We start from the raw sequence: 14,514 nt of genomic DNA on the forward strand, positions 1-14,514 counted from the left end.
AAAAAACGTACATACTACTGCCACTAAAATAATTCGGCCATAAAACGCAATGGACCATCAAACTGCCAAAAAGCTATAACTTGATACCGCTTTTAAGCATTTAAAATTCACGACCGAAATACAGTCAACGCAGATATAATACATTGCTTGAAGAAAAGCGGAAGTCAAACATGACAATAAAATAAAAACCAAATGACAACAACGATGAAGGAAGAGGAGATGATTAAATTGACTACAAACGTCTTACACAATATTTCTTTATACTCAATAGGGAAGGGCTTTCTGGTGACAGAAAAGTATCTGTAGACTTGTCCTCCATGACCTATACTTTTGAGTTTACTAAGTAAGATCATTCAGCATTTCAACCAAGCAGCGATTTCTCTGCTGAAACATCACGTAAAACAAGAAAATGGAGAGAAAATCATGGAACTCAACAGTTCATTGTTGTACTTTAGTACGGTATTACCACCACCGAAAGTGTGCGTAAGCTCTGTTGTCTTCAGCTCTTTTGTGTAGTTCGTGCTTCCTATTAATGACAGTGCCCTGAATACAACAAAAGAATAAACAAATAAATGAGCAAAAATAATACACAAAAATTAATAACATATCAAACTCTCAATTGCATGTATTTGCTAAATGTGTTTTTGCCTGCTATGTAAAGGAACAGTACCGGCGATGAAGATAATAATAATAACAACAATAATAACAGCAAAGCTAATAATAATAATTTAGTAATAATAATGACTGAGACTGAGCTGCACTGGAATATAAAATTTGAATAAAAATATTCCCGTTTCCTTAAAACCATCAACTTCCTCGTTCTTGATAATCATTAGGTTTGGGAATTTGGTGTCAAATCTAATAATAGCTCCTGATTAATCTGCAATTTCGACACAATTTTGCTTTCAAGACGATGCAGTAAATATAAATTAACCTGTTACTCGTTGGAGTATATCTATCCACGCAAATATACACTGTAAGAAGTACTATGCATTCAAAATTTCTAAACACAGAATATACACTCAATAAACGCGTTGAAAGGCTTCCCTTATTGGGTACCTAAAGTCCCTTTCCACATCTGTTCTTAATTATCACCGACAATGGTAACATCTTAAGTATGATTTCTGAGAATCTTCACAAAGATGATGTTTAGGTGATTAGCGTTAGTAACACCCCATCAAATATAGATTACAGCCACTTTAACCGCAACTAACCAGCCCTAGTCTTTACTTCAGTGAAGTTATTTTAAACCCTGATATCTGTACGTGACTATTCGACCGAAAGACAAACAAAAATACACCCTTACAAACTGCAGCACACTTCCATAAAAACGACTTCCCACCTCCTTATTGTAAGCATCCATCAGCTCCTTGGCAAGTTTCTTGTACATTCGGGCATTGCCTTTTTGCTGTTCCCGAGCAGCTTTGATGAGCCATTTAATGGCCAAAAATCGACGGCGCCGTTGGTTGATTGCGCTTGGCACCTGAAAATTACAGACATGTGAGTAAAACTCTTGTCAGAGTATGTATGAAATACATAAAAAAGGATAGATGCTGATGATAAGAAACCCTACAAGACTAAGGAGTACTAAATTAAGAGAACAGAGTAAAGAATACATGCTGTTCTGCATAATGACTATGCCAAACCAAACTGCTGTATTGTATAATTAGTATGCCAGACACTATTGGGAGGGTCAGGGTTAAGAGTTTATTGTCAGATGCTTCTGGAGAAGGACTTTGAAACCAACACATGGTTGAGAAACGAAAAGTACTGAAAAATCCTCAATAGCAAAAAAATTCAAGGTTTTGTGACACAAACTCTAAGAACAGGAGTAACAACGTCCTCTGGCGCACACAATTGCCAGTTATCTTTCCACTCTGGCCCTTTTATAATTTTGTGAGCATTGGTTGGCTTTTGAACTTTACTTAAAGGAATTGTATCAGAAGACTTTGAATTCACATTCATCAAAAAATTGACCGAGTGTATACCAGCATCTAAGATGTACATGTATACATGAAACTAGATGATTGGTCACCATTACATATACATTGTTTAAAACCCAATGTTACAGTTTCATGTTGTCATGGCAGTAAATAATTGGTGCTAACTGGAAAATGAACTTCTGTCTGCTTCAAAAAACTTGAGTTGTTATCTATGGCCCCTACCTGGTACACAGTACCTGCCCTCTTCATGCCTACCACTCCTATGACTGGCTTGCAATTCTCAATTGCAGTAGCAAAAATTTGTAAAGGATCCGTCTCTACTGAGTCAGGTTGGGATGATTGTCTTTGCCTAGGTTAAAAAAAATGCAAATAAGCAACTTGCTGCCTTTATTTCATTCAAGCATCTGGTCAAGATGAGATCATGCACACACTATTACACACACTTTTCTCCTCCAAGCCACAGGAAATGTATCTGAGAAAATGTAATGGAATAGTGAATTTGACCGAAAACTGATGTGGAAACCAGAAATTATACGACTGAATTGATACCCTGCAAATGTGAGAAAAACAAGTCATTGTAGGTTACCACATTTCAGTTACAATATGCAAGTCACTTTTTCATCTTAAGCAAGGTATTGAGTATGAGCTATTGTAAAAACTATGACTACTTCAGTTGGTTTCTGACAAGTAATTTTGCAAACTGACCAGTTAGTAAAGTTCAGGACTCCTCAAAGTGACTAGTGTTGATGTTTGCAGTCCACTGTTCTAATCAAGGTAACGTTTACTGGTTTTTTCCTTGAAACAAAAAAGTACTTTCCAAATATATTCTGATGATCACAGTTTTTTGAGTTTAATAACATCAAACAATTGTATGTAAGTGTTCTCTTTTCAGGGAGATAGCATAAAACACATCAGTTGGATGTCTACAGGTAGTTAATGGATCAGAAAAAAAGTGAATTTTTAATAACATATCGACTGATGCAATGTAAGGAAGTATTGCAAAAAAATATCATGATGAAGTAACTGTTGAAATGTTACTCCTGCAAAAATCAGTAGAAAAGAAACTCACTTCTTCAATTGTTCCTTCTTAATCTCTTCCATTGCCTGAAATAAAATAAAAGTAGAATGGTTATAAAAATATCCAGCATACAAGCTACTGATTCTTTAAAACAATCAACTCCTCTAAACCTGCTGTGATCTATTTTAGCAACCGTCATTAAGCCTTCAGAAAATAAATGATCATACAAATAAGTTTGAAAACTTCCAATTGGCTAATGTTGAATTTATCAGTTCATTCCAGTTTCTCTTTTGGAGTTCCAAAATGGTTTTAGCTTATATCCTTAACAAAAAGTGTAATCTTCTGAACCATTCATAACATATTCTGGCAAACTTTGGGAGAAAAAGGTACCACTTTACAATTTTTTTATGGGCATGTGGTTATTTCATGTATAAACTAAGCTGCTCAACTTACCAGTTTAAAGATTTTCTGTGATAAAGACTTTTTACCACCCCACATCATGCAATTCACGAATTTGCTGAAATTTGGTTTAAAAGTGTGAGTGAAAACTAAGAGACAAGTGCTTTTAAGAAAATCAGTCTGAATTGTCAAGTCAGATCAGTTATTTTTCTAAGTTTTATACATTGTAAAGAAACTGGGGGAAAAATAAATAAATTTAGAAAAAACAAATTTAATGTCATTTTCAATTAATTCGTCCACAGAGTTCTGGGTTCACACTCCAAGGAATGATACCAACTCTCTAGAGCACTGCCCTATCCCTCATTTCTCAGAAGCAAAGAATGGTCTACAGGCCTGGTCATATCCAACCTTGAACTTTTGAGGTGACAGTACAAAATTAATGTACTTTAGAAAAGTAAATAAAGACAATACAGTCCAACCCTACAACCTCCTACTAGGAATTAACATATGTACAGTGTACATATGAATTCTTACATCATCACATTTACAGTAAACAAGCAAATGGGTAAGAGAAAAGAAAATTGTAAATTAGACATAAGTGTAATTTTGATTTAGAACAAAGTCATCTCAGGAAATTTGAAAGGAAATTTTTAGAAACTTCAGAGGATGATTACTTGGCAGATTTTGAGAATAAATAAGTAATGTACTATACTTACTTGACAAGTTCGTCATCTAACATTGAGGAGGTCATATGAGAATCTGCAGCTTTGGGAATTTCAACCTTTTCATCAGTATCAAATATATTTCTGCAGATTTTAACACAGAATCAGTAAATTAAAAAGAAATAACTTGAAGGTACCATATTACTTCTTTTTGGAAAGGGGAAATGAGCAATGATATTAGTTTAAAGCTTACATCTGCTTCAGAAGTTCATTCTGACTCAGTGATGATGTCAAATCTGTGTCATCAGCATCTTTTTTTGTTGGACTTGTACTGCCTTTGTCTTTATCTATGAAATCTCTGTTGATACACGACAAAAACACACTAATTCATCATCATGTTAATGAAATATAAAATAATTTGGTTTGAAAGTACATGTAAGAACGTAATTTGGTACACTCTAAAAGTCTGGAAACAATTCACTTAAAGTAAAATATTGATTAGGGGTGCATTGAAGACAACATGACTGCAAGAAATACATGTATGAAGGTTGCAAACACTTACAACACATTTTCTTGGAATCAAAAATGTTTTGTAGCATGTGTGGTGAAGAAAATTTAAGAACTTGGATGCTGTTATCAGGGTATTTATGAATTACATAAAGTAGCAAAAGAATTATGTAATTAACCAAGGAAATGTTGCTCAAATTATTTATAGGCAGATGTGTGAACTTAACAAGTGGGTTAACTAATACAATTTACTGCATGTTGCTCCCAGAAGGGGGGATCCAAAGCCATTCTTCCCTAGCAAATTTTGAAAACCCATGTTTTCCTTGATTTTGGAGGGTAACCTCAGAGTCATTTGTGATATTCTCTTCCAAAAAAATTCTTGCACATATGTTTGTCACCCAATGCAATTTAAATAAATGACTGAGTATTATTATTCCACTAGTTTGCTTGTCCATTTAAGATAAATCCACCCCTACTCCCTCTCCCCTCCACAACTTCTGACATTTCCTAGAGTGTTTGTAGATAACAAATCATATTCCTGGGATCACAGAGGGACTGTGAGAGAATATAAATCAACCCCCCATCCCTCTGCAATTTCCAAAGATTTCCTGACCATCTGAGTACATTATATATCCACTGATACACCTGAGCTGAGAGAGGCACCCTGAAACAATAGTGTAGCCTAAGAAAATGACAAAATGAGCTGGCTGAGGCTCAGATCCAAACCTATTACCTGAAATCCATTGAATCAACCACTATCCCATTGCAATTTTCACATAAATAAATAAACGAGTAAATAAGTAAATTTCAAATGGCTAAATTGTGCATGCATTGTGATAGATTCTTAACCATGATCTATAGCCAGAGGACAAATACATACATTAACATTAACAATTTTTTTTGCTCTCTTTAGCATCGTAAACAAATAGATTCCATGCTGCCATGGATTTACTCTGCAATGGATCACAGAAGACACTCTCAGCTTCTGCTGTGTACCACTCTATTGATCTTACCATATTTTGACTTCAACTGTAATCTGTTACTCAGCAGATGCAGGGTAACAAGGAATCTAATTGTTAAGTAGATGATTTAACAAATAGATAGATTAATAATATGAGTAGATACTAAAGAATATAACATCGTGTCTCTCAAAACCTTAAGCTTTCCACTGGCACGACTAATATAACAAAGACAAACAAAACTGTGTTCAGCACTTACAACGCTGATTGAGATGAGCACATTGACCTTGCAATATTAGTCCTGTAGCAACTTTGTATTCTGCAAATAAAAAAACAAAATGCTTATGAACAAAAAAAAAAAAAGGAGCTAATTAAAATTGTTCAGACATGGCTTAAGGAATTAACTCTTTGACCTTTATGAGTGACCAACATCTAATTTCTCCTTACCAAATCATCTCCGAATCACACATTGTGGTTATAAGAATGAAGCACTAATCACCAACTAAAGAAGCTCTACATTGTTCCACAAATTATTCACGTCAGAAGCTTAAATGATGTGCAGAGAACAATATGGAGAATATGCATACTGATGTTGGTGAAAAGAGTTGATAATGAGGTGATCACTTTCGTTGGATCGAGGACTGCATGTTGCATGCGATGTACATCTGCAAAAACTGTACAAATCGCTCCACGAATGAATAGCATTTCTGAAACACAAACGTTTTACCTTGGGGGTTGGCGACTAAATAAAACTCTTGCATCACTGAAATTCCGAGTAAAAACCCCAAGAAACTTGTTACTTCTTCGCGAACATGAAAGACAATTAAGTAACACCGATGCCCTCGTGGCCGCCATGTTGGATTTTGAGAAACTGAAAAGGACTTGGTAACGAGTATCTCCAACACGAGGACTCATGGGAAGAAAAGGACTCGTTCCCAGTTGCTTTACATGGAATTAGACACACGGTCAACACGAGAAGGTAGGCAAGGAAGGTGCAACAAACTGCTGGGAACAAATACACTGAAACACTCCATCTGAGCCGTGTATCTGGACTGTCATCTCAATCTTGCCCTGTTTATTACTAATAGGCACTGTTCAGGTTAAATTATTTTCCACCCTGGTACTTTTAGGTGCTTCTTTATTACTCAAGACTGTCCTCATTAGCTTGCTCGCGTAGAACTGTGTATCATTGAGAAAATAACCATACAATTGTATAGTTTGTTTGCATATTTATCGCGAAACTAAGGAAACGATACAAGATACAAATGGATAATCTAAAGATTGAGAATTTTTCCGAGCAATTGTCGGTCGTCAAATATTGCGCACTCTATTTGTGGAGAAAAACAGACCATAGTAAAATGCATTCGGTGCTACCTGACAAAAAGTAGGCATATAGACAGGGCGTGGGTGGGAGGGTGAGTAATTCACACCACAGTTTCTTTAGGTAAGGGTGAAGCTTTGGAAAGCTTTCCTAGATTGACCTTGACTCCATCCTTGTCCATTTTTTGGAAGTAGAATCCAGTGTGTTCCCAGATGTCACAAAGACGCAGGAAAAGGCCCCTCCCCATCCCCTTCATAGCCCAAGATTGTCCGGAACCAAGATGAATCCTGCTTTTTTTTCCTTTGTTTTCTGTTTTTTTGTATATGTTAATCGTTTTTTTCCTATCAACTTTTGTGCTAGTTCTTTTTATTTTGCTTTTTGTTTTTATCTTGTTTAATTGGGTTTTTCTTTCGTTCCTTTCTTTCTTTTGATTTTCTATTGATTCTGTTCAGCCATAATTTCATCATATTGTGGGTACAGATATCTACGACCGTATCTAACTGGATAATAACACTTTACTGTATACAGCAGCTGCAATACTGAATGAGAGTGCACCATACTCAGTAAAGCCCCTGAGTGCTTTTATTAACTGCGTAAACTAAACGTCCACCATGGGTGGTCAGTATTTACAAAAAATGAGCAAATCCAACTATTTATGCTAGAATAAGTGTTTAGAGCTAAGAGGAGCGCAGAGGAAAGTTAGTGTCTATCCAAAGACAATTTAAATTTTAAAAAGAAAAAGAAAACCTCAAGATACTCCATTCATATAATTAGAAAGTACTATCACATTCTAACCTGTCGGAGAAAAGCACACAATTTAGAGAATTAATAAATATCAACGAGTAAACATTTCGTCTGAGAAAGCCGCGGGTAAATACAATCATGGCGACTAAAAACTTCATGTTGTTGAGATTATTCAGTCAAGACGATCTTGTTGAGATCGTAACAAGTAATCAGACTACAAATAAAGCCGTAGTTAAGACATCAAATAGATCGCACACAAACAAACAAAACAAAATGTTAATCATCAATAATTATACAAAACTGCGAAATAAATTGTCAAAAAAATTGACATTTTAACAAACTTTGTGCTGCTTAAAATTAGTCTGCTTTTTCCTCAATTTAATATCAAGATGTGATCCTTGGGCAAAAAACCACAATAGAGAGAAAAGAAAACTGTACAACTGTTCGTGCTCTACCCTAACTTTCAACCTTCTCCCACGTGATTTAGTGGTCAGAGAGGGCTATTGAACATACTATTAGGTTCTATTTTTGCTGATATTTAATGCCTCTTAGAATGAAGCTAAAAGTTGAAAGAGCCCCTTTAAACATAGACGAAAACACAAAATTATGTGTTCACATAAATATGCGAAATAGGGGTTCAGTTGTTGATACGAAAATCTCTGCTCGCTAAAATTGACACTAAGATAAAATAGTGATGCGAAAGAGATCAACAAATTGAAAACATAATTGTGTTTTCGGTACTGACATTATATCACATGACACTAACGTGATCAGTCAGGCCTTTAGACCACAATCACGGGTTATGCATGCGTTCATGTGGTCCTTCACAGCCATTATCAGTCAGTCACCACTCACTCATGTATTTCTTCCAAATGATTGCCGTGGCAACCACCACACCAACCTGTGAGGACGGGAAAAAAGGTTTGAAAATTACTAGTTTGAGAAAGATGTCATGAACAAAAATTGTAACATGACAACTTCTATCCCTTTCTGCTAGTCACGTCAGTATAAGAAACAGTTCAACGGAAATGAATTCGTTAGGTGACACTAAAATCCCCTGCACCTTCATAAAAATTCCCTTTCTCGCATTTTTTTAATGGACAAAAAAAAGATAGTCAAAATAAAATCAACCCTCTAGTTACAAACTTAAGGTTTACGATTTCGTTTCGTTCGTCTCCGTAGACTAAACGAAGTCCATCTCCGCCAGCGCAGTCAACGAAATCGGTGAGAACAAGTGGCGCGCCACGTGAAATGAACATTGTTTTTGCTGTTTATTGAGAAAATTGTATGTAAACAACCTTTACAGTACACACCTCAAAAAACAAGATAAAGAATCCCATTATCTTGACTACCAATAGACGTTTTCCTACAGAGCCCTTTACCACCTCTAAACATCCCTACAAAAGAAAAAAAAAACACAGTTAAAAGAAAACAGCTCAACACTCGCAATTTCCAGTACATTGAGTTCAGGGTTTTTCTCTCCTTAAAACTTCAGACCAAAGAGCAAAAAAAAAACAAACAAACAAACAAACAAAAAAAGACGAGTTCAAAAAGGGGTCCAGGTACATAAGGGAATTTTCTGTTGAAATCCAGTTAAAAAGAGGAAAACAGTCCTTGGACTCGTCAATTCTGCGGCGATAATAACACAACTATCAACAAAACAAAACTCACCCTGCGGTTGATATCGTCAGTTTCAAACTTAAAGCCACACCCAAACTCATTTGTTTTACAGCAGGTGTCTGGTACTGCGAAGATTCTACGTCCTCCAAACTTTGTATTTCTCCAGTCAGTATAATAATTCACTCCACAACAATCCTCCTGTACATACACAAAAATGTATGTCAGAATTACTGTTGGGGTTTCTAAGAACAGGATAATTAAGAAAAAATTTCATTGTTTTTTACTACGGTATCATTCAAGATACCGTGCGCTTTAACTGCAAACCTCTGCATGAGCTTGATTTCCGCCTCTCTTTTTCTCAAGTCCAGTCTTCCCGCCCGAGATGAGGAGGAAGGACGAGCGTGAGCTCATTTCCTGACCAGCGACTGGTTATAACTTTATACTTCACTCATGCAGTTAATTGGTAAAGAAAAACAATGGTGAAACCAGCATGGGGTTATATGGAAATCTTTCACTTTGCTCTATCACACATAATACTTACTTCACTTTGTAGCGTGTTGATATTCATTGTTTCTTCTCTTTTTCTTCCTAAACCATAGTCCTGAATATTGATCTTCATATCATTTTCCATGTCATCAAGCTAGAACAAAATCAAAACTAAATTGCACTGCTAGAATTCAACCAAATTGCAAAAATTTCACAATGAATGGAAGTAGATTCATTAATATCTACTATTGAGTCTTAATAGCCACACTGTGTAAAGTGGATGTCTTCCATGAAAATGAGAAACAATTTTTTCAAATTTTTTTTTTTTAACTAATCTCTTTACATGCAGTTATGATTGCCTTCACTGGATAGCGAAGTATTACCGGTTGTTAGCATGAAAGTTAATACCCTAAATCTTGGCTGAGGGGATCTGAGTCAAAGCCCTATTAGGATCACTTTGTTGTTCTTTTGAGCAACATATTATGATACAAGACTGCTTTTTTTTCCAGTCAGGAGTATTATTGAAGGAAATTTTTGCAGATGCTCCCAATTTCAGATTCAAGGGAAGACCACAACACCAAGAGCTACATTTGTTCCCTACTCTTTATGATAACTGTGTATGTTCTTTTATGTCCCACAATCAGTTATCTGAAGCAGTAGAGCAGACTTCATGCCAGAACATGAAGTCTAAAGATGCTATATGGCAAATTATTACATGTGTTAGTGAACAACACAATCAGGTTTCAATATAGGACATCTAATGAGTAATAAAAGTAAAAAGAAATTACAAGTTAATCCTATTCCTCACCTCTAAAGTAAAACTTGTGATGACTGCAACCAAAGTGAAAATGGTGGCCAAAGCAAGAATTATGATGTACTATAAGAAAATATTGAAGAAAATGGGAATTTTAATCATTCAAGTTAATAATTTAACTAAGGTCATTGCTCAAGCTTAAGAGTCTTGTGTATTGCTTAAGATGTCACCTCACCAAAAGCAGGACCTGTCCACCACTATGAAGGCTATGGCCTTCAATCAGTTTGTAGAAAGGATTCTTGAGGGTTGATGAAAGAGAGCTTTGGAAAAAGTCCTCCACAGTAAGAATCACTTTTAATAAACTTTGTTTAAAAGGTCTTTCAATCCTTCTGTCTTTCTCTTTCTTTTTTTCTTCTCTTTTTATTTAGTGAGAATTACATGCATTTTTCATTTTTATTCTTGTTATTAATCCAGCTTTGCAAACACCTGATATTATTTTACCATAAAATAACTAATTTATATGTATGACATAAATTAATAAGCCTCATCTGGACTGCTAACTCATCATTAATGTTGTTGAGGAAGAAAAAAATCTCACCACTAGGGAACATTTCTTCACAAGAGGAGAATCTGCTCTTTTAATCACTATGAAACTGGCTATACTGGCCACTGTAATGCATACTCCAGCCCCCAAATACCACTCAAATGGCCTCTTATTCTCTCCTCTGGTCACTTTGAAGTGATAGTTTTTCCATCCAAGCACTATGCCACTGGTCAAAAGCATGATAAAGCCTACAACCTATGATCAGAAAAAAAAATAAATTACTTATTAATACCTATAATTGAACATAAATCATTATTAGAAATTATTTGGATTTGAATTCACCATAATTTCAAAATTTAAATACAATTCTGGTAGATAAATATGAGTTCCAACAACAATCTTTATGCATGCAAGTGAAGCACATCTGGGTTGACCAGTTTATGGTGCATAAGTTTCACATTTTTTTAAAATCAAATGTTTTTTAATTGATCAGAGTTAAATTACAGAAAAGTTCAGAAAGCTGTTCATGAAGGCTGCTTTAATTATAATAATATCATTCAGTATAATTGCTGCCATGATTAGAGAGACAGGTGCCTTCGAATCTTGTTGAGAATTGCACCATATCTCACAATGTTCACTTTGCACTAGGTGATTATAGCAGTGATGCTAAATTTCAAAATTGCTGACTTGTGTTATATCAATGTTACACAGGAAGTGATAAATGTGATTATAGAAAAAAATTCAATACAAAAAAGCACAAAAGATGCTCCTACATTTGGGGTACTACTTTTTAAAAGAAAGATTTGAAGTTTTAGCTGATTGAATTGAATAAACCCATCACATTCTAGTGGAAACTGGCTGTTCATCTCGATACAAGTAATCAAAACAATTGTGACAGAATGGTGTTAAAGTCAAAACAAATTAATCTCAAAATTTCAATTTAAGCACCTGAGCAACTATACTGAAACAATTATTTACCATTAGCAAACAACAGTCAATTAACAGCATAGCAATCATAGCATCTAAAACACTGATAATCCAAAAATAAAGTTATATGAGAGGTACTGATGCATAAATTTATCAGTATATGATGAAAAGTGAACCAAAAAACCTGTGTGGTTTAAGAGTTGAACCCTCACAGAACCAATAAGACAGTGAAAAATTACAGATGTCATCAGACTAAGGAGACAAGCAATCCTCTCCACCTACCTAAGTGGTTTGCAATTTTTGTTTAAAGCTAGTTGTCAACTGAAAACAATCAAACATACTCTTTTCACCAACATGTAATTACTGTTACGTAATTACCGATCAAGTGCAGTGGTTGATGGTCAAGAGCATTGTATATACCATACAGATAAAAAATAAAAATAATTACTCACTATCATACCACCAACCATCCCTGGAAATACTTTAGTGGTGTAAAACCTTTTTTTTTCACTGCCAGGTGGAATCAAACGTGCCATGATTTGATCTTGGGCATGTATTCTAGAGAGAATGATTGAAAAGTAGATCAAAGACTCATTTCAAATAAAATCAATTACACTATAAAGCACATTTTGATTGGGTGCTATAAAACCAAAACCAAAACCAAAACCAAATTTGTAATGAGAAATTCTGTCTTGGTCACCCTGGGAATCAAAGGGTTATACAAATCCATAACACAGGCAGATGGAGAGAAGTTAAAATTGTGATCTTGGAAATCATAATTTAGATATGATACCAAATTCTCAGCTCTACTTAACAAACAAAAATTAATGTACGATGACTTACAAATTTTAGGTATCAAACTATAACTGAGACTAGACATTACATGTTAACATGCAGTTTCAAGTCTTGCAAAACATAATTTTGCCCTTGACTGGTTGCGAATGAAGAATAAGTTTTTAAAGCTCAATAAAAGTAAAATTCACAATCGTCATTGTGTTACACTTCACCCTAAAGATCTTAGCCATACCTTTACGTCTCGCTGAAAGTTTGCTCTTGTATTGAAGATTGGTCTCAGAAAACTGGTAACCAGTCTCTCGCCTCGTTCGGAACGTAAAAAAACAAGTAAAAGCTAAGCAAAAACCAGAAGAAAATAAAATGCAAATTAAGGGTTGTCTTTGGATTGATAGTGTGGGAAATGTAAACGCGTTGATATCCTTGATTTTATAGTTTAGTGTGAGTTTAGATAATTTAGATACAGGAAAATTCATACCTGTACAAGTTCCGAGAAACCGTTTCAAAGTCCTTTACCAGTATATTGCTCGACCGAAATATCACGGACTTCGTCGAACAAGAAACATCTTTTGAAAACTCCAGAAGTTTAGTTCAGCAGAAGATAAGGTCGACAGTAATCGTGCAAATTACAAAGCCCTTAATCTCAATTTATGCTGTGTATCAAATATCTATCCACCTATCGAAGAGCACGCGATGTCGAACAATAAACGATGTGTCGAGCCCTGTCTATAACACTTTCAAGTCAAAGTGTGTGTGTGTGTGTGTGCCTACCTGAAAATCTGTGATCGAACTCGCCCTGGATCAAATGTCGTTGGCTACTCTCCTTGTTTTCATGAAGCGAGAAACATTTCTCAGATGGTTTTCGCCTTCGTCACGCCTTTCAGATAAGAAGCTGCATAAATTGGTTCAGGAAAAACGTTGTTTTCTTTTCTTTGTCGCACCCTATGGCCGAGCTAGAACGCGCGAAACCTAGGAACGAGTAGTTTCAAATTGCTAACCAGGTCCCTCGACACTTGTCGCAGGAAAGTTATCAGCTATGAAAATAATTAAAAAAGGAAAATTTATATTCCGTTATAAGTTGCTTACCTGATTCCTGAGGGTCCCCAATAGATTTTTGGGATTGCGGGATTGTTATTATGAACGAGACACGGGAAACGGCGAAAAAGCCGAGAACCGGGAAATCCGTTGACAAGAGTTTAAAAAGAGTTTATCAACGCTAAAGACCGAAAAAAGCCCAGCCTTCCGCGCAGCCGTTTTCTAGGAAATCCCGTTTCACTTCTCCCTGCAAAACGCGAAAGTAGCACGCAATTTCTCTTGAAACGCCAGCGTGGAAGGCTCAGAGAAAGCCGCACAAAGGTGTGTTATGACAGTCTTATCTGCGCACGTGCTGGGCACACGGCCTTTGGGCTTCGCTGTTGTTTTCATAACCCACTGGTTATGTCTAGACATAGAACCTCGACCTATTCTGAAATAGTGACCTTTGAGTTTTGGGTGACTGACAAATTTATAAATCGGGAAAAATAGCAGTACGTTCCTCTGAACGGATGTCAGCTACTATCGAAAGCGATGAATCGAATCCAGTTTGACACAATGGTATGATAGTATGGGAAAAAAATAAACGCGTTGCATACCCTTGATTTTATAGTTAAGTGTGAGTTTAGATAATGTAAATACAGGAAAATTCGTACTCGTACAAGTTCCGAGCAACCGTTTCAAAGTCCTTTACCAGTATATTGCATGACTGAAATATCACGGACTTCGTTGAACAAGAAACATCCTTTGAAAACTCTAGAAGTTTAGTTCAGCAGAAGAGAAGGTCGGCAGTAATCGCACAAATT

The 14,514-nt window shown here is 35.7% G+C and overlaps 2 protein-coding genes across 5 annotated transcripts; both read right to left on the bottom strand.

Annotated features, from left to right (window-relative positions):
* Positions 1–74: 74 nt before the first annotated feature.
* LOC113680292 (small ribosomal subunit protein uS7m) lies at positions 75–6,372 on the bottom strand. 3 transcript variants are annotated; one of them, XM_089184501.1, is made up of 9 exons: positions 6,216–6,372; positions 5,748–5,807; positions 4,276–4,380; positions 4,077–4,166; positions 3,415–3,478; positions 3,013–3,047; positions 2,199–2,292; positions 1,343–1,483; positions 75–543 (listed from the first exon to the last, which is right to left on the bottom strand). In XM_089184501.1, the coding sequence occupies exons 1-9, from the start codon at positions 6,341–6,343 to the stop codon at positions 463–465; spliced, it is 798 nt and encodes a 265-aa protein (XP_089040627.1). In that variant the 5' UTR covers positions 6,344–6,372; the 3' UTR covers positions 75–462. The 3 variants fall into 3 exon arrangements, with proteins under 3 accessions (XP_089040627.1, XP_089040626.1, XP_089040628.1); XM_089184500.1 differs by having other exon boundaries at positions 2,166–2,292; XM_089184502.1 differs by having other exon boundaries at positions 2,166–2,292; positions 5,748–5,805; positions 6,194–6,272.
* Positions 6,373–7,368: 996 nt separating this feature from the next.
* Positions 7,369–14,071, bottom strand: LOC113680291 (tetraspanin-6). Of its 2 annotated transcripts, XM_089184503.1 has the most exons (10): positions 13,763–14,071; positions 13,448–13,645; positions 12,912–13,013; positions 12,337–12,442; positions 11,012–11,212; positions 10,468–10,536; positions 9,715–9,813; positions 9,225–9,371; positions 8,867–8,950; positions 7,369–8,454 (listed from the first exon to the last, which is right to left on the bottom strand). In XM_089184503.1, exons 4-10 carry the CDS (start codon positions 12,418–12,420, stop codon positions 8,398–8,400), a joined length of 741 nt encoding a protein of 246 aa, XP_089040629.1. In that variant the 5' UTR covers positions 12,421–12,442; positions 12,912–13,013; positions 13,448–13,645; positions 13,763–14,071; the 3' UTR covers positions 7,369–8,397. The 2 variants fall into 2 exon arrangements, with proteins under 2 accessions (XP_089040629.1, XP_027053105.2); XM_027197304.2 differs by lacking the exon at positions 13,763–14,071 and having other exon boundaries at positions 13,155–13,584.
* Positions 14,072–14,514: the final 443 nt, after the last annotated feature.

Source organism: Pocillopora damicornis, chromosome 10, assembly GCF_964200805.1.
Source record: "Pocillopora damicornis chromosome 10, jaPocDami1.2, whole genome shotgun sequence".
Lineage (NCBI taxonomy): Eukaryota > Metazoa > Cnidaria > Anthozoa > Scleractinia > Pocilloporidae > Pocillopora > Pocillopora damicornis.

What these genes read in the sequence shown, in the direction of transcription:
- LOC113680292 (XM_089184500.1), bottom strand. Translation starts at nt 6,343, where the DNA reads ATGGCGGCCACGAGGGCATCGGTGTTACTTAATTGTCTTTCATGTTCG. An exon ending in TTTAGTCGCCAACCCCCAAG is followed by an intron (nt 5,808 to 6,215) that starts GTAAAACGTTTG and finishes TTTTATTTGCAG; the next exon opens with AATACAAAGTTGCTACAGGA. An exon ending in TTAGATGACGAACTTGTCAA is followed by an intron (nt 3,479 to 4,076) that starts GTAAGTATAGTA and finishes ACCAAATTTCAG; the next exon opens with CAAATTCGTGAATTGCATGA.
- LOC113680291 (XM_089184503.1), bottom strand. Translation starts at nt 12,420, where the DNA reads ATGGCACGTTTGATTCCACCTGGCAGTGAAAAAAAAAGGTTTTACACC. An exon ending in GGATGGTTGGTGGTATGATA is followed by an intron (nt 11,213 to 12,336) that starts GTGAGTAATTAT and finishes TTCTGATCATAG; the next exon opens with GTTGTAGGCTTTATCATGCT. An exon ending in TCTTTATCTTGTTTTTTGAG is followed by an intron (nt 8,455 to 8,866) that starts GTGTGTACTGTA and finishes CCGTCCTCACAG; the next exon opens with GTTGGTGTGGTGGTTGCCAC.